Raw genomic sequence first — 20,209 nt, forward strand, 5'->3', positions numbered from 1 at the left:
CAAATGAATAGACAACAACAACAGTGATAAATCACGATGCGTTGAAGAGATGATTTTGTTTTCCGTAAGTCATATTTAAGATAAATAATAATACATACAAATCTGACAGTGTTTTCTTACATACAAACGGTATCTATATGAGTATTAGTCTGTAGGGGAAATAGATATAAGCAGAATAACATAATGTAAACAAAAAATGTGTTCAGGATTAAAACAAAAAAGTGCTTGAATGGTACACATGTCATGAAACAATTTCAAAACAACGTTTTACAGATAATGCACTGATTACTTAGTTTATGATGGCAAAAGTTAACCATTTTACAATTTAAATCTTAAGCTTTCAGCAACAGTTGAGTACCGTAGGTTCCTTCTATTCTTAATATGTTATTTTTCTTTGTAGCATTCTGCAGTCACATGAAATTGTTGTTTAAATGAAAGGTAATCAAAACAAATCGGATAACGTGTTTTCTACCATTTTGACATGTTTACCAACGTTACTAAATGCCTGTCCAATTTTACGCAATGTTGGTTTCAGATTGTGCGCCCGGCAAAACTGATTTCTCCATTCTTCTAAAATATTCTTGTTCAGTCTGACCAAATCTCTGTCTGCTTGAATGTGACAAATCTGTTCCCACGTCTCAAACTTCATATCAAGTTCAATCAAGAAGTGAAGAGAACTATTCCCAATTAAAGGGGCCAATCTATCGATGTGTTCGTCCGTTGGTACTATATCCCATTTGTCATCTGCAAGACAAACGGCAAAAGCTCACAGGTAATACACCAATTAAAGTATAACTTCTAATTTGGTTTGCCTTTGACTTCGAAACTGTAAGTTTGAACTTAAAATTGAATTCCAAAAAGTATATTGCGGAAAACATTGTAAATTATATTTGGTTTTAACGATTTGAATCTGTCGACATTCGTATTTCCCATTAATTATCTTGCCGGTCATATTGTAACATTACAAATATCGAGATACATGTTTGCAAAACACTTAAATAAAGCGACGAAGAAACGAAAAAAACTTTACATGAACTAATTACTACCGAACAGTCTGTTGGTCATATGCTAGTGTTTTAGTTCACAGTTGGTATATTCAGTGTTTTTAAGTCATAACTAATAAACAAACTGACATTGTAATTACAATATAAAAACAACCAAAAGACAACAATTTAACAAAAAACATATAAAACCATAGACTAAACAATACGAACAACAGGATCTGCTTACCCTTCCGAAACACCTAAGATCACCCCTAGTTTTTTTTATGGAGTTCGTGTTGTTTATTCTTTAGCTTTCTATGTTGTGTCATGTGTGCTGTTGTTTGTGTGTCTTTTTCATTTTTAGCCATGGCGTTGTCAGTTTGTTTTAGATTTATGAGTTTGACTGTCCCTTTGGTATCTTTCGTCCCTCTGTTTGGCTGTCTTGTTTGTTAAGTCGTTAATGATAATAACACATATCGCGTATGTCGGACATTCAAATTAAACTGCTACTTACCTAAATCAATATTTGCTCCTGAGACAACCTATTAATAATCAAAAGAATTATCAGTAAAACAAGACAGACTGTACGTAGACGTGTATATTACACATTACACACTGCATCTATACTATTAAACGAGAAGACCTCATTTTGGGTGTCGCTTTTCTTCTTTCCACAATAAATTAATCCTCACGCCTCTATGACCTACAGGTACAGTGCATAGTGCCATTTGTCATCCATTCATATGATTATTCAGATTGAGTTATTTTTGGAGAAAAACGAGAAAAAAGGCATCCGGATATTGTCCTGTCATTTGACGAAATGTTAAGGCAGATTAGACTTCCGGTTTGCGTTTTTCTGTATACTTTGAACATACATATATAAAGAATAAAGTGTACTTTCAGAATTATATCTGCTATCATTTTCAAGTTTACTATCCACGGCAGTCACAGGGTTTATTAAATAGGGAGGATCTGTATACTATATCAATGACCACTATGGATCGATTAGTAAACTTAGAATTGAAAGTAAATACACTATATTTATATAGTAATGAATGTTCATAATATACAGATAAGCGCCAAAATATTCATGTGAATTGTTGATACCTTTTCTGAAATTCTCCAGTCATTAAATCTTTTACAAAATTTATTGATTACAAAAAAAAGAAGATGTGGTATGATTGCCATGTTGAGACAACTCTCCACAAAAGACCAATATGACACAGATATTAACAACGAACCCCGAACTGACAATGTAAAACAATTCAAACCAGAAAACTAGCGGCCTTATTTATGTTCAAAAAAATTAACGAATAACAAATATGTAACACATAAACAAACAACAACCACTGAATAACAGGCTCCTTACTTGAATGTTCATAACATACTAAATGTATGTTCATATTGAAATTGATAAAAAAAACAAAAAATAGGAATATTGGAAATAAAGGAGAAGGGATAAACAAAAATAGCTTTTCCTGTCCCCAATATTCTATGACTTATGATACTTTTGCTGAAATTCTCCAGTCATTCATTATTCAATATTTTACAAAATTCTTCCAACAACACTTTACATACTTTAAACTACGATCTGAATGCCAGCGATTTCGCGGGTGTGTTCTAGTTATAATAATGTTTTAAGAGGTTTCGTGATGGAAATTCCCCCAAAAAGTTTTTTTGTATCTATTTTCCGAGAATGTTTTTTTCTATAACTATTGCAATAACATCAAATATTCGATAAAGTGTGATAACAGTTTAAACATGTTGAATATCTTTATCCTGTTATGTATGTAAGTTATTGAAAGCTAATACACGCCAATGTATGTTTTAGTTTATGAAAAGAAATATTTAAGAACGCTGCTTTATATTATATGTTTTTTTGTTCTCGATACAACACGATGCGTATATCAAATTAACTTATGTATTATCATATTAATACCTTGCAGATGGTATGAGGGTTTTGTATATTTGCATTCTCTGTGGCATCCTTAATGCTTTTAAATGTCAACGAAAATTTGTTCCGACATTTTCTGAGGATTTCAAATTTCAGTTTCTCCGGTTCGTCACTTTGACTTTCTTGGTCACAAACATTTTCCCATTCAGCGTATGTCAGTCCCAAGTGCATAGCCAGTTGTCTTATCTCATCTCTGTTGTACAGCAGGGATAATCGACGCAAATGTAGATCTGAAGGAATCTCTTTCAAAAACTCTTCAGTTGTAACTGTAAACGACATATATCTTAATGTCACTACACACGTTTTAGATTTGTAATATCTTTGATAGACTTTGCATATTGATCAATATTTGACTTTGTGGTATCCATGACTTGTTAACGTTTCTTTTTATCCCTGGCTTAAAATGTTTTGCCAACAACACATTATAGATACCACGAGTAAATTTTATATTGACGCCAGACGCGCGTTTCGTCTACAAAAGACTCATTCGTGACGCTCGATCCAAACAAAAATTAAAAGCCAAATAAAGTACGAAGATGAAGAGTATTCAAGACCACAATTCCTAATTTTTTGCCAATTACATTTAAGGTACTCTATTCCTGAGGAAAACGACCCTTAGTATTTCAAAAATTCAAAAGTTTTGTAAACAGTTAATTTATAAATATGACCATATCAATGATACTTATTGCCAGCACAGACGTTCATATCAAAATAGTGTTAAAACCAAGCAGGTATAAAGTTGAAAAGCATTGACAATCCAAAATTCCAAAATGTTGTGCAAGATACGGCTAAGGTACTCTTTGCCTGGGATAAGAAAATCCTAAGTATTTCAAATAACTTATACATTTAAAACATATATAAACATTTATCATATGTTTAGTAGTAAATACAGTAGTTTTGCATATGTGATAAATAGCCTGCTGTTTAATCCATATCGCGCAACTTTGATGCGCACCCTTTATCGCATACCCTTTATCACACCCCTACCCTTTATCGCACCCCTACCCTTTATCACACCCCTACTTTTTTTTTTTTTTTTTTTTACATAAAGTCAGTTTTGGTTTTTTTTTGCTTATGAAAAATTTCCCTCAATTTTTTTTTATGACGTCATTGTTTGGTATGTGACGTCACGAACGTCGTTTTCATATTGTATGTGACGTCAAGAACGTCAAAAAAAATCTTATTTTTTGCACACTAAATGCAACTATAAAAAATACAAAAATAAACAAAATATTTTTAAAACAACAGCACGTAAATTGTAAGGTAAAAGGTGCTTAGGATTAGTAATTGAGCAGTTCTTTTTTAAGGCCATTGAAACAAGACAAAAGTAGATCTGAAGGTAACCCAGTGTTATGAATCAGAAAACAGTTCATATAATACTCTTCTGTTGGAACATATGATAAAGCGTATAATACATGGCAAAATCCGTATCACATGCCGTATCACCCTCGACCAATATCATCCCTCGGGCCTAAAGACCCTTGGGGTGATATTGATGTCTCGGGATGATACGACATATGATACGGATTTTGCCATGTATTATTCTCTATATAAACCATACATGTTATACTCGTGTCAACACCAAATTGTTCACAACCAGACTGGCGATACCTTCGGGGTAATTAACTGGTCCTTCAGACGATACTTTGATATTATAAATTGCTTGATATCTTCTCAAGCCTTTGTCTATTGATGAAACACTGTCTTAATCTTTTTTCATGTTTTTCATGTTTTGATTTGTATATACCCACTGCAATTAGGGCATATATGGTTGTCCTTGTCACTTTAATTGGTTATCCCTGGACCTAATTTCAAGTGAAACAATTAAATCGTCATGAATGAGATTATACACAGGAAAAAAGGTAAAATCACAAAAAAAAACAAGTGATAATTATGTCTGTTTCTTACAAATGAAAATGAAGTTAACAATACCTGGACAATCTGGTTCACATTTGTCGTCTCCCTGAAGAAAAAAAACCATGTGGATACACGTGGCATTCATAATACAATAGAATTAACATGAAACGGCTATAAAAAACAAAAAGATGTTAGATAATTTTCTTCACAAGAAAATACCTGTACCAAGTCAGGAATATGACGTGTGTAATCCATTCGTTTGATGTGTGTAAGCTGCAAATTTTGCCATTTTGCCATTTAATTAGGAACTTAACGTTTTGAATTTTCCTTGGAACTCAGTATTTTTGTGATTTTTCGTTTTACTCTAAAAATCAAAGGTGCTGTATTTCCTAAACATTAACAATTTTGGTCTTTAACTAATTTCCAAACGATGATCTATCACAAATTTGTTGTCCAGTAGTATTCCTATTTTTCACTAAGCTGTCAAATCCAAAGCTTATTGGATGTATTTAGCGCATATGCTGCACTACATATTCAAGTTAGGGTGGAAGTTAATACGTCTGAACCCGTTGTATATCTTTGCACATGTCATAAACAAATATATTTACATGAACTGTTAGTTGCGTTTTCGCCGTTTTAATATATGACCATTGCATTATTAGTATTATTTTTGACTCATGAGTTTGAGTATCCCTTTGTTATATTTTGTTTATAATTTGACTCAAACTTATTTTTATATACCTTTTCTTGGAACCATGATGTGATTATATTTATGTTATGTTCAATCCCATGTGAAGGACATATCCATATGTTACTTATGTTTTCTAGTTGGCTGACATCGATGATACAGGGATTATCTGGTGAGTTACAGCAAATTCTTGTAACAAAGGCTGCATCACTGATTTCACTGGAGTCGCTGCTTGTTCTGATATACAACTGACTTATTTTTTCTAACGCAGATGTTAAACACGCAATAATGCTGTGAGCCATATCCCTCGATATCAGTGTATTTGTTCTAGCATGAACAAGACGGCCAATAATCATGTCATCTTCGCAAGTAATGGACATATCCAAAGAAGGATCTAGAGTGAACACCCCTGACCTGTGGAACAGCATGTCATGCTTGGACTCTCCGTAAGTTTTCACTGCCCATACATATAGACAGTAACTTATAAATCTAAATGATAATGCAGGAGGTATCATCAATGATGACGATTGAAAGGCTATGGCAATACTCCTGTTTGCAATGCCTGCTGACTTAAGGTATCCAGATTCATCTTTCGCTCGTACCATACTTGCGATATAATAAAAGTCAGCAGGTATACGGTGGTGGTCTGAATTGTATCTCCGTGGTTCAACCAATATATCGAGATGGGTCATGACATTTAGTAAATAATCTTTATCATTGTAAAATGTTCGATATTTCTTTTTCTTCCAAATTTGTTGGATAACTTGTTTTGAAACCACCCCTTTCTTGCCCATTACATCCCATAACTCTTCTCTTTCTTTGTCTCCTTCACAGAAACTTCTATCAGTAACAATAGACTTAAAGGCATCAATCAGATGGGTTGGAGACAAAATAACATGACGGTTTAATCTGTGTTCATCAAAGTATAACACCTTGCCTATGGCGTGTTGAAATTTCAGGAATACTTTTAACTCAGATTCTGTCAAGGATCGTATAGGTTGTAGTGAGTTGATTTTCTGCAAATGCTCCATTGTAATCAGTGGAATATCGCGTTTGATTAGCGATGCAAATTCCAGTTCTAATGGAATAAAGCATTTTGGAAGAGGTTCACCCCATGTTGGCTGCATCTTCGATTCTCTGATTATGATTTTCTTTAATTTAGCCAACTCTGGATCACATTTATCTTTAGCGTTTACGAATATCTGATCTTCAATTACCAAGTGTTGCATAAATGGTGTTTGTGAAAACATGTGTTTGATTTCTGCAAATACCTCCGTTCGTCTCTGTTGAATTTCATTCTAAAATATATCAAAACGAATATGTTTTCTCAACAAAATTATTTGTATATCGTATAAAACAACTATGAATTATCTAATGAGTAGTTGGTGAACATTTTAGAATAAATTACATAATGCAACATTGGCATTATTCTAATGGACATACTGGAAAAAGTACAGGTTAAAGCAAAACCAGAATATCAACTTTAATTAAAAGATAAAATGGAGTAAATAAGAAAAAAAAGCCTTCTTAGTTCAAAATATATGGTTGTTAAGGGCTTTTATGTTCATTATATAATAAGTAATACGGAGAAAAATAATTCCTAAGGATAAATATATACTTTTAATATATCACATTATGAAAAAGTCGTATTATTCCAATTTATATACTACCAAATGTTATTGGGTAAAGCATAATGAAAATATCAAGAAAATAAAATAAAATAAAAATAAGAAAGGAAATGAACAAATATCAAACGATTCAGTGTTATGTTTGTAATATCAAACTTTTACGAACTACTCAGGAAATCGTTTTGTCTTATCGCAGCTGTAATGTTCTAAATCCGACACAAATTGTATATGAAACTATTACAAACGCATATCTTACAATAGGCAAATTATATATGAATAATATAGCCCTTTATAGCTTGATGTGCAATGTGAGCAAAGGCTCTCTGTTTGAGACCGTACTTTGACCCTTATTTTCATAAATTGTTATTGGATGGAGAGTTGTGTCATTGGCACGAATTCCACATCTTCCTATTTCTATATAGTGTAAAAGCAAAGAGCACGCGACATACTGATAATCAACAGGCAGTGGTACTATGATTCATGAGTAACGATGGCATTTTTAATGATGGTATTGATTTTAGCATAAACTATAAACACTTATGCATTGACATATCAAACACATTCAAAACATTATCTTATCTAATATTCTTACCGGTTTTAACTTATCCTTGTGGGTCAGAACAATGGTAATTCTAGGAAAACCTTCAACACTCCCTTTACAGTATGTTACAATTGTGTTGATCCAAAAAAGCAGATAATCTTCAAAAGAAATACAAATACGTTGTTTGTTTGTGTGTACAAACAACTTATGATTATCTGTTATCAACAAACACCGTCAATGTAGATTCGTATTTTGATGGACCAAAATAAAAGGATCTGTCAGCATATTAGGAATCCCATTTGGGAATCACGTATGAACACTATTGTTTTCAATATATTTGGCACTTATTCTAAGTAAAACTTATTTAAATTAATGTTAATTATTTTATTAGTACCTTTTGCTGTTTTTTGTCCACTCTTTCCTGGGAGATATTGTTCAGTTGGACAAGGATCATCTAGTTTTCTACTTCCATCCAATACAAGTATGTAAATAGCTCTGTACGTTAAAAATGTCTGATGAGTTGAATAGAAAACATCCTGGCCACCAAAATCCCAGATAATTATAGGTGCTATCTTTCTGGTGTGTAGCTTCTTTTTTCCAACTTTAGAAGACTTCTCTAAGAAGCTTTCCTTTGTGATTGACACTTTAACTTCTTTGACTTGTTTGGTAATGCCAAACACACGTTTCAGATGTGCTATAATTCCAGGTTTAGTAACAGTTTCAATATGCAAATCACCAGTGACACCTGACTTCAGAGAAGCTCCAAGAGAATCTGCCATTGGTTTGTATTCATCAAACGAAAGTTCATGTATTTCTCTGTATTTTGTAACATCCAAAGTTTGGTTTTCAGTTGCATAATCTAGGACGACTAGATCGTTCCTTGTGTCTGAACTTTCCCCATCAAAATCAAATACAACTGATTGCCTTTCTGAGCTACGGAGTACGCCTTGTTCATCTGACTCATATATGTCATCGTTGTCTACTCTTTCTGATTTCTGTCCTGCAACATGACCTGGTAGTTTCTTTTCCATACTAATTGCCAAACTATTAGCACAACCAGGTACGGTTTGAAACTGAGGTTTGGACAGTTTTTTGGCTTTCACAGCTTCTGTCATGGAGCATTCAGTGGATAACGTTGCATCGCCCGATGTTGATTCATTCGATTTATGCTTCAGCCATTCTTCGTTGGTGGACATTGATGCCTCCTCTGTAACATCTGATTTATGTTGACTGGTTGGTGTAGTATCTGCTGAAGGAACATTTTGTTTTTGAGTTGTTGTGTCTGCTCGTGAAAGGGATCTGCAAACTGTGATTTCTTCCAGGGAAAAATCTGAATAAGAAATAAACTAAAACTGTTGATTAGATGTTTTGGCAAAATTCCAATATAAAAATACAATTTTTTACAAAACAAAAATACAAAACTTTATTTTGGTATCTATGATGATTTTTTTTTGTTATTCATATTTAAATATTTTCTTTCATGTTAAAATATTTTTGTTTATTTTAAGCTTCCATTGATTTTCATGGGGGGGGGGGGGGGGGGGAGGGTTTGTGGGCTTAGATGCATTTTGATAAAAGACAGATCAGGAGTATTGAGTAACAAAAATGCAACTCAGCAAAGAAAAAAGGCAAGCTGACAATATATAGATATAGGAAGATGTGGTGTGAGTGCCAATGAGACAACTCTCCATCCAAATAACAATTTAAAAATTAAACCATTATAGGTTAAAGTACGGCCTTCAACACGGAGCCTTGGCGCTTACCGAACAACAAGCTATAAAGGGCCCCAAAATTACTAGTGTAAAACCATTCAAACGGGAAAACCAACGGTCTAATTTATATAAACAAAACGAGAAACGAGAAACACGTATACACATGTAAGTCAAAAATTTATCTTGGTATCTATGATGAGTTTTTTGTTATTCATATTTATATATTTTCTTTCATGTTAAAATATTTTTGTTTATTTAAAGCTTGTTAATTAATTGTTTGCTTCTGTAAAATAAAGTGTTGCAGTATTGAAAAGTCATCATTAGCCTAAGCAGAGACATGTGCTACAATTATATGTCTATGTCCTTGATAAAATATATTGTACATATACTCACAGTTTAGAGACGTACATATATATATTTGATAATAACTCTTACATTTAAGTAATACCCTGAAATATATTTTGTTGTCAATATTGTGATTTTTGTCAACATTAAATTGAAAGGTGAAAGACGAATTAGGGTTTGTTTTTATTGCAATTACCAATTGGGTATAGCTGTAGGGGAATATATATGATGAAATATAAATCAGACATGTGGAAATGTATCTAATTAGCACAAACTAAATTAAAAGTTGGACAAATATATTGTACAAAATAAACAAATGTTGATATGTATTTGGACTGGAAAAATAAAATGCAATGATTTTTAGGACTTATATTTTGTTTACAATTTGATAAACAATTCTATTGGAATTTTATTTTAACCTTATTTTAACCTTATTTTAACTTCCATTAACTGCACAGTGTAATACATTTAAAGTATGTAAAACATGAAAGATAGTAACTTCTGATTTCAAATGTATGGCTTTAAGCGTTCCTGATGAAGGTTAATCCAGAAAAGACTTTTGGACGCTGGAAATTATCAAACGTGTTGGTTTCAATTGTTTACATCACTGGGTCGATACCTGTGCTGGTGGACTGTCAGTCCCCGAGGGTATCATCAGCTCAGTAGTCAGTGCTTCGGTACTGACATGATTTAACAAACTTTACTAAAATTGTCCGCAAATTTTTTTTTTAATTATTAATTAATTATGAAACTAAGGTTTCAACTCCCTCAGGCAAAGTTGGATTTAGATGAATTTGGCTATTTATTTTAGGTATTGTTGACATATAGCTTTTCAACAATTTTCGGTACTTTACTATCGCAGATTTCAAATGTTTGGCTGGAATGTGCATGATGAAGGTAAATCCAGAAAAGCGCTGCGGACGCAAGAAATTACTAAACGTGTTGTATGTATTTGTTTACAGCAAATTATTTATAAAGCTGTATTAAAAGATGTCATGTGTAATGGGTCATAACTAGTGACACAATATTCATGTATATATATAGTGAACGTTTGTGGTTGATTAAATATCTGAAGTGTGAAGTTATTAAATAATATATTAAAAAAATCCTTTTCGCAAATGCTATATACTTTGGCAATGTAATCATTATTTAACCAGATAAGTTTAGACGCTTTTAACCAATCATATTCCCAGAAGGTGGTTTAATAATGAATACACAAAACGGATATCTCGTCTATATAAACTCATCAGTGGCTCTCAAAATTTAAAACCACATGGCCAACCTCATTTAAATTTATCAAGATACACCATAAGAAAACAATGAAATCATGTAGGACCATATCATCGTTTGCTTCAATTAAAAAACATAATATGCTAACATGAGAAGTACATGTATTCGTAAAAAACACGATTTTCATTGAATAATCCTTAAATGAAAGGGTGAAGTTATGTAAAAATAATACGTGTCACTTGATAAGTGTAGTTACTATTTTAAAGTGTATCAGCGAAGTGTTTTCATGATTAAAGCGATGTATAAAAAATGTATTCCATTTGAATTCTATATCTTCTATAATGAAATATCAAAAGTCAGCTTTTTAAATTATAGTGCTTATTTAATTTTTGTTCGTCCGGTATTGGATCTTAAGTATGACAAGGTATATAAATTGTCATTGGGAAAACGAGTTGACCCAAAACTGGTCTCGATCGGACCAAAATCGGGCGAAACACATGACTTTTAGCCAAAATGGGTGCCAAATGTCTATGTAACCACCCATGACCGTTTTTGGTACACAATGAATGATTTTGGGTCTACAGAATTCGATATTTACACCTTACGGCCGTTTAGATGTCACTAAGGAAAGACTTTGGTGCTCTTTAACAATATCTGCGCAAATGGTGCTTTACTAAAATTGCTCTAAAGGATCTACCGTGACCACAATTGAACTCTCGTGACATTCGTACATCAATCAGAGTCAATATCGAATATGTTTAAGACCAAATGTATCGGTCTGGCTGAGCGTTTCTTGCTTTTTGTACCCCGGGATGTCGCTTATCATTAAATGATCCATTTTGGTTGAATTTTTGGATGATTTGGGTTATTGCTACAACTTCAGTCTTCTCGTTATTGTGTGCAGTGAAAGGCTTCATTGGATCATGCCCAAAACTGCATGTCGCTGGTTGTCAGAAAGTTCTGGCAATTACTCAGATGTTTATCGCAGTTTCCTTACAATAAGGGCGGGAAAATTCATGACATTAGCCAAGCTTTACATGACAAAATCGTGAAAATGGTGCGTATGTTGAAAAGCGGTGAACTCGGTTTATGTCCGTTCAAAATAACCCTTACTTTGCATTTGTTCCAAAAATCACTCACCGTAAAGTTGTCGTCAATTGGCTTAAAAGTAATTTTAAACCAACTATACAAAGTTGTAATATAAATAAAAAAATAAATTATATGATTTTTCTGAAAAACAAAAGTGTTGCGTTTTCATTGGCACTCAGTATATTCTACTCTGAGCATAAACAAACCGGTGCGCCTGAAAAAGTTTTAATGTAAAGCTGGACTTAGTTTATTAAATTTCAAATGCATTTTATTGTTCAGAAAACTCGAAACTTTTCTGGATTTTGCTACTCCTTTTTTTCTTCAGAGGGTGCAACTATAAACTAAGTAGGGAAAACGTTTGAGAAGCTGCCCTCGTATTATCGATGATGTGAGTAGTATTGATTTAAATGGGCAAAAGATGGACAATAGACACCTGTAAACAACAGGTGATTTAAACTCTGTAACTAAATGGACCGTATTAAATGAAAACCGTGTGTTTGTTTATTTTGCTATCTTCTGCAGACAGGAAAAATTGCACGTGAAAATCCAGGTAAGTCATTAATTTTCTGAAACATAGACTGATATAACTTTTATATAAATAAGTCCAGCCATGCCTTAAAACGTTCCAAGATGCATCCGTTCGTCTGTACTCATAATATTTTTTTTTTATTAACGGCCACATTTTTCTATTCTTTCAGATAAACCTTAACAACAAAGAGGAAAATTAGTTGAGATCGATCTAGGTCCACTTGAGGAGTACGACAAATACAATGGACTTTCATATGAAGCTTCTGTTCGTATCTAGCAGCCAATGAAAATACACCATCAAAAATAGAAAGTTTAATTTCGATTTCTATACATAACAAAAATATCAAGTGACACATAAACAAAACCACTCAATAGAGATTTGAAAAAATAACCAAAGATTCCAGAAAAGTTTTCTAAACTAATGCACGCAGAGCTAAACCAATCAGACGACGAGTACACTGAATCTTAAGCAAGGTCCGCTTGATTAGCACGACAGGTAAAAAGAAACCTTCCTGTGAAGCAATTGCCGTATCGAACAGCCAAATATAATGTTCCTCCAACGTATCCGATGTTTCTACAAAATGTATTGTTTAACTCAACCAATCAAATGCTTTACATCGAATGATGAGTAAAATGGGTTATTCCCGAGACGTATTTGACAAATACATCAATATCTAAAGTGAGTGTTACTAAGGGGGATGTTGAATCAACCATTTTAGAGGGAGGGTAATATCTTAATAAATATAAAAATACAGACAACATAGCATAGGAATGGTGTTTCAAGAAGGTCACATTCAACGCCCTCAATGATACGTATTTGCTCCTTTTTTGAACATCTTTTAAAAAGCGCAAGCAGTGAAGTCAGAAGAAAGTACCGGTATATATGTACATTTATAAACGGACATTTCAAATTCAGTAAATCTCACTTAATTTTGTTTGTGTAATGTCGTGCCAAATATCTCATGTTCACGACAATAATAAAACTAGCAGATGGGTATTTGGACGGTACGGGTAAACTTGGTTATAGACATTGTTACACTTATGAATTGTACAACGGAAAAAGATTTACGAAAATGAGATAAAACTGACGTAGATCAGTTTATTTATAATACAACTATTTACTTTCAAAAGTATTTCATCATTGTTCTAATAATATAAAGACATAAATTGTTCCCTCTTGAATTCTTTATTTAAATCATTGTAGAGTCTGCAATTTTAACAAAACATTTTATTCTCACAAAATTGGTAAATCAAAAAATTTCAGAGCTTGGAGGTAATTACAATACTAAAAATATCTATCAGAAAGATTTTTTTAACGTATGCAATTTAAAAGTACAAACGGAAAAGCTCGTCAAGTTTTTTAAGCATAAAAAGGGGTACCTTTATCTTAAATCAATCTCAGATCACCCCTAGTTTGGTGGTGGGGTTCGTGTTGTTTATTTTTTATTTTTCTATGTTGTGTCATGTGTGCTGTTGTTTGTTTGTCTTTTTTTTAATTTTTAGCCATGGCGTTGTCAGTTTGTTTTAGATTTATGAGTTTGACTGTTCCTTTGGTATTTTTCGTCCCTCTTTTAAAGATCACATTGAATTTCATGATTTATATAATTAGAATGCAATAATCTTATTCTAATAATTGTTCAAATTAAGTAAAATGCAACACTGTGATTTTTTTACATTTAAACACACCTAACCTGTAATAATGACCTACAGTTACAAATATATTTTACCCATGTAATATACAATCTAACTATTAATGTATACAGAATGGTTTTCAAAATATAAATACTGAAATTTGAAACGAGATTATATCTTTTTGTTACTGTTTTAAACATTTCATCAACAAAACAGGCGACCCCGATATGTTTGAATAGAAAAGGTGTACCTGAGTGAGTTTCTTAACATTAGATTGATAGCAATGATAGGAATTGTTTTTTTAAAACTGTTACCTTGGAAGAGATTCAAATGCTTTTAGAGAACAATGTTTGTTCTGTCTTTTTTCTACTCTAATCAGTTCTGCCTTTATTTTATCCTGAATTCTTTTACGTAACTTTTCAACATGCCGTTTTTGACAAAGTGTGTTATTCTCCTTTTTTTACTCGAATGTCTTTTCCATTTTTTTTAGTTGTAATCTCTGTCCTGTCTTTAAAGTTTTCACTCATATCGGCCCTGCCTTTTTTTTAGTTTATATTGCCCTTACTTAATAACGTGACTAGCCCAACCCAAATAAATAAAAATGGACGCTAGATGTATTTCGTGAAAGTAATCTTTGAAAAGGCAAATGATTCTTTATTCAAGATATATGAATGTTTTTATAATACATCAATTAAATGTCAAATTGTGTGTCTAGGCAATTTTTTTTAAAGTTCTATAAAAAACGTTTTTTTCTGAATAAAAATGTATGAAGATATTTCGTAATAGGGCAGACAGGGAATTTTCAGAAGTTCAAGGCGAATAGATACTTTGAATACTACTATGTATAGTAGTTTAAAAAATAATTTCTTCTTGAACAAGGATGAAGGAATGAACGTCCCACATGCAAAAGATGATTTGTAAGTCAAACATGTTTTTATTCAATAATTGGTCACATAAAATAGAATTCGTTAAGAGCAGGACGTTCAACAATTGAAGCAAAGGCTATTTCTATAATTAAACACGCCTACCTTGTTATGATGACTCATTGCAGAAGATATTTCACTTGACCGATATCTTTTGCTTTCTCTTAATAGGAAATGTGTATGTCAATATTTAAAAATATGGCTTTAAAATATGAAAATAACGAAATTTAAAGCAAGATTGTATTCTTTCAGTTTCTGTATTAAATCTACTCGAACACGCTTTGATAGTAACAGGTGTGCCTGACTTTACTCTCGAATCTCGAAGTTATATGTTGTTTACATTAATGTCTTTAAAATCAATCTTCAGTGTTTCAATGTTTATTACACTAGTTAGGCATATTGAAAGAAAACCAAAGCACAGATGACAATACCCCTTTTTGATTTAATTTATAAGTTGATAGAGTCACCCAGTCAGAAAAAAATACTCATTTCAACTGTTTCGCACGTAAATGAATACTTTTATATGTATACGTATCTAAATACTGTAGTTCTGCAACACTTAAAAACGAAATCAAAGACGGAACCATAAGTATTGATATATCATGGGTGAGAGTATTTATTGCAACTGAATAACCACATGTCTTTCGTCATAAAAACAGAACTGCTTTAAACAAATTGATATAGTTAATTGACATCTGTTAAACAGAATTAAATAAATTGAAAATGAAAATATAAACTTCGGTGTTTTCATGTATTTTGATCCATTATAAAGCAAGTTAACATGGTAAGCATTGTCTACCACATGAACAAGGTAAAGTTATATTTGAATCATATCTAACATTGTATAAATATTATATGTATTACCGCCAATACTACACTCAAATTACTTATTATATACCATACAGATCTTATTAAAGCTTAAGGGGCATCGGTGGCCGAGTTGTATAAGTAGTAACTACTGTAATCAATGGTCAGTCAACACTGAGATTGTGAGTTCTAATGTCGCTTGTGCTGTGGCCGTAATGTTTCACAATACAAATTAGTACTGCCTTCCCAGCACTGAACTGATGGCTTTTGGGTTATCTAGGTCTTACCTTGCTGTCCTCCAAGCCATTTCTTCGTTTCACGAACAAAGTAGGAAAGGCCATTGTATAATTCTATTCCATCAGTTGACTTTCTGAATCTAGTTGGTTGTTTACCGACAAGATGTCTGGCAATAGTTGTCTTCCCTGTACCTTGTTCTCCAGCTAACATTACTCTTGACTCAAAATGAAGATAACTTTCTTCACCCAATAAACTTGAAAAAATGTGGGCTGAATTTTTATCCAATTTTTTCACTTCAATTGGAAGACCTAAAAATTCGACTAATCAATGTAATATTCAAATTCTACTGATACATGAAGTACGACGGTTTATCGTTTATCATATAGTTAACCATTATACCGAAGCGTTGTTCTTGTTAATATTTTTTGTACGTTTGTTCTTCTTTTCTGCGTTTTACATATATTGGAAACATGTCCATCCCCCTAAATGTTTCACTTTAAAATCACTTAATTTCAAAACATGACAAGGTGCTAAAATGGTACAACACGTGTTTTTTTATAAGAATGCCCATTCGGTTCAACTACAAAAAAAAACAGCCAACTCTGAATGGGTCGAGTCTCCCGATCTTGTCAGAATTCTCGAAATGTTGCAAAACACAAATACATACAAAACAAAATGCTCAAGCTGAAGGACAAATCATTATCTGTAATACACTACAAGTGAAAGGTTTAGTGCTATAAAATCAGGTTTAATCCACTATTTTCTTCATTTCGAAATTGCTGTACCAAGTCAGGAATATGACAGTTGTTGTCTATTCGTCTGATGTGTATGTTTATTATTTGATTTTATCATTTGATTAAGGACTTTCCGTTTAAAATTTTCTTCGGAGTTAAGTACTGTTGTGGTTTTACTTTTTTAATATACGGATACTATCAATTTAAAACTAAGACGACAAACGGTGTCCACCATTTTTCAAACGGGATTAGAAATAAAATAATGTTGATTAATATTAGCATTGATTATTGCTCTTTCGTTGAGTATACTTTTTAAATATTTCTTTTACTTTTTCAGCTGGTGTTAAAACTTTCACGTTGACTTGCAATTAGAAATACTTTTAATAAGGCTCTTTTTTGATTGGCTTAAAAAATCCTTGTCAATTTGGAGCATCCGATTAGCTGTGCAGAATTTAAGTTTACTTCAAGACCAAAAACGTACAGATAAACATGAATTACACCAAAGGTTATAATACGTTCTTCATGTGTGAGTACATGTTAGTTAACCTCTAGAATTCTTCTTGTTGTTCATGACAAGCGAAGTTATCGCTTAAAGTTGGTTTTGGTCACAATTCGGACTTTATATGCAATACCTCGTGTAAAGAGAGTGCCCGTATCTCAAGCACATCAAAAACCCTTGCATCAAGATACACTCCTTTGCTACTGGCAGTCAACACTACCTTCATTTGTAAATGGATGAGGGAGTAGAAAGATTGTCGATAATGTAACTTATATTTTCCCGCAAACAATAAAGTCCCAATCCCTACGTCCCAAAAAATACCTTCAACCCCTCAAAACAATAACAATCAAAACCAAGGAGTAAACACAGACGCACAAAAACCAAAGGACATTTACATCAACAGTTATAAATAATATTTAAGAAGCAACACGAAACCGGGAGTGTAATCAGGTGCTCCGGAAGGGTAAGCATTTCCTGCACCGTATACGGCACCCGTCTTGTTGTTTCTTTGTTCAGTCCGGTAATGATGAATATTTAACCTACATGTTGCATTTATTAGTATGAACTCGTCCTTTTTTATCCTTAACACAACTCCAACCTTGTGAACGATAGTATTTTAAGATATTAAAGGACATTGAGGGCTTTAAATTTCGTGAGGTGTTACAGCAATGGTAATCTTTTACTGAGGTGCAAATCCCTAGTGTTTTATTTATAATTATGACGATGTAAATACTAAGTTCATTCTGCAGAATACTTTTAGAATTGAACGACTACTTGACAAGATGATCATTTACCTTCACTATCTGAGAACATAGACAGTGCTGATAACTGCGCTGATTATACTCTCCGGAGGGAACTTCCATCATCATGGATATCGACCAAGTGATCGAAAATAAAATGATTTTAGAAGAAAACAATTACTTCAGACGCACAATATTTGTGAAGTTCATGATTGACACTCGATTCTAAAAACAATAAAATGACCCCGACACAAATGACTCATCATCAATTGGAAAAAAACCTCAACATTCAAACTTTTATATAACAAAAAAATCATTGTAGATGTCAGAATTGATTTTTTTTTACATTTCTGCCAGACGCACGTTTCGTTTACAAACAACTCATCGTGACGCTCAAATAAAAAGAGGGAGGAATATTATAATCAAGTGCGGAGTTAACGTGCATTAAGGACTAACAATTCCTAAAAGTTTTGACAAATACTGTATTGTCAAACACATACAAAAAAATTATAAATAATTATTCTTATTCGAGATAAATCAGTTAATGACAAAATAAAGGTTCAAAGTACTTACCAGGCAGGCATGATTCATAATCCTGCAAAAGAAAAGAAATACTATATGTGTGTTTCTTTTATTAAAAGCTTTGCCTTTTTTATAAGTTAACATACTTATCAACTGTATTACAAGAATATGCATTCATTCATAAACATACATTTGTTACTAACTCGTATCGTTATTAAAAAAAAAAAATTGAAAATACTAGTTGCAAGTATGTACAATTTATCCATTACCTTTAATAACTGTTTCATTTTAACTCCTTTGGCTAGTTCGCTTGGTTTGTTCCCCTGTAAAACACAAAGTAGTTGTATGTGTATACATAGATATCTAAGGTACCAGGAGTATAAGTTAGTACGCCAGACGCGCGTTTCGTCTACATAAGACTCATCGGTAACGCTCATATAAAATATTTATAAAGCCAAACAATTCAAAAGTTGAAGTGCATTGAGCATGTTGAAGACGGAACTGATTTAAACGCTGCTAACGTAAGAACAAAATAACTGCACAAACACTGACTGATATGTGTAGATTTCAGGTTTGAGTGCCGTAATTTTGTTATTTTTATATCAAGAAACAGTCACGTTCCCTTTTCACGAGTCTGACCTACATAATTGGACTTTTTACCTTTATTTGTGACATTTTGACCTATTGTGTCTGTATGTTTTGTTCACGCATTATTGTCGATATTTATAGATTTCAGATTAAAATCGACTGATACATGGACGTCGAATTGATTCATTATATATAGTGGGTAAACAACTCTGATATCTTGCTTGCATTAAGTCTTTTTGATGACCAACAACATTGCGTTACCGAGATACATTTCTTGTCACTAGAAAGCAAAAATGCATGGCGACAAATATATTTTTAATCTTTAAAACAATTGTGATAACGTAATAACTCTTCGATCAACATAATCAGGTTAATATTGAGTAGAAGTCATACTTCTACAATTTCATTACGACACAATTTGATAGTAAAAACAACCAATAGGTTTTTGCGATTAAATGCTTTTCGTTTGAATAGTTCAGTCAAGTGAAAACATTATAACGATCAATGTTTAACAATATGATTCCGCATTTAAACAGATCACGTATTTTTGATTACGGAAAAACCACACATCGGTGTCCATTCGATTAGAGGGAGATCTAGCGAGGGATGAAGATGTCGTTAGACTTATATATATTTAGAATTTGTAAGTTCTGTCAAATAATGTTTATTCGTGATCAATAACATTTGATGATATGTCTTCTTTTCTGTTTGTGTTTGGTTAAGAATATCGTTTCAATGAAAGACACCAATTATTTTTACCTTATTAACATTTTTAGATATTGTTATAAGCTAGCAATACTGCCAACTGGATATTTATTGTATATAATAATAAACTCATCATAGATACCAGGAATACAATTGATACTACGCCAGACGCACGTCTACAAAAGACTCATCAGTGACGCTCAAATAAAAAAAAATGTAATAAAAGGTCAAATAAAGTACGAAGTTGAAGAGCATTGAAAACTAAAC

At 32.5% G+C, this 20,209-nt stretch overlaps 1 protein-coding gene across 1 annotated transcript in view; it reads right to left on the bottom strand.

Moving 5' to 3' along the window:
• Nucleotides 1-209: 209 nt before the first annotated feature.
• Nucleotides 210-20,209, bottom strand: part of LOC134700084 (uncharacterized) — a 47,284-nt gene continuing 27,284 nt past the window's right edge. Inside the window, exons 5-14 of the mRNA XM_063561454.1 lie at nucleotides 18,919-18,972; nucleotides 18,701-18,722; nucleotides 16,205-16,462; nucleotides 8,046-8,981; nucleotides 7,703-7,809; nucleotides 5,536-6,780; nucleotides 4,870-4,900; nucleotides 2,923-3,203; nucleotides 1,498-1,525; nucleotides 210-744 (exon numbers count right to left, since the gene is read on the bottom strand). Coding sequence (XP_063417524.1) covers nucleotides 443-744; nucleotides 1,498-1,525; nucleotides 2,923-3,203; nucleotides 4,870-4,900; nucleotides 5,536-6,780; nucleotides 7,703-7,809; nucleotides 8,046-8,981; nucleotides 16,205-16,462; nucleotides 18,701-18,722; nucleotides 18,919-18,972 — 3,264 coding nt within the window. The 3' untranslated portion in view covers nucleotides 210-442. The remainder of the gene's footprint in view (nucleotides 745-1,497; nucleotides 1,526-2,922; nucleotides 3,204-4,869; nucleotides 4,901-5,535; nucleotides 6,781-7,702; nucleotides 7,810-8,045; nucleotides 8,982-16,204; nucleotides 16,463-18,700; nucleotides 18,723-18,918; nucleotides 18,973-20,209) is intronic.

This window comes from Mytilus trossulus, unplaced genomic scaffold (genome assembly GCF_036588685.1).
Source record: "Mytilus trossulus isolate FHL-02 unplaced genomic scaffold, PNRI_Mtr1.1.1.hap1 h1tg000122l__unscaffolded, whole genome shotgun sequence".
Classification (NCBI taxonomy): domain Eukaryota; kingdom Metazoa; phylum Mollusca; class Bivalvia; order Mytilida; family Mytilidae; genus Mytilus; species Mytilus trossulus.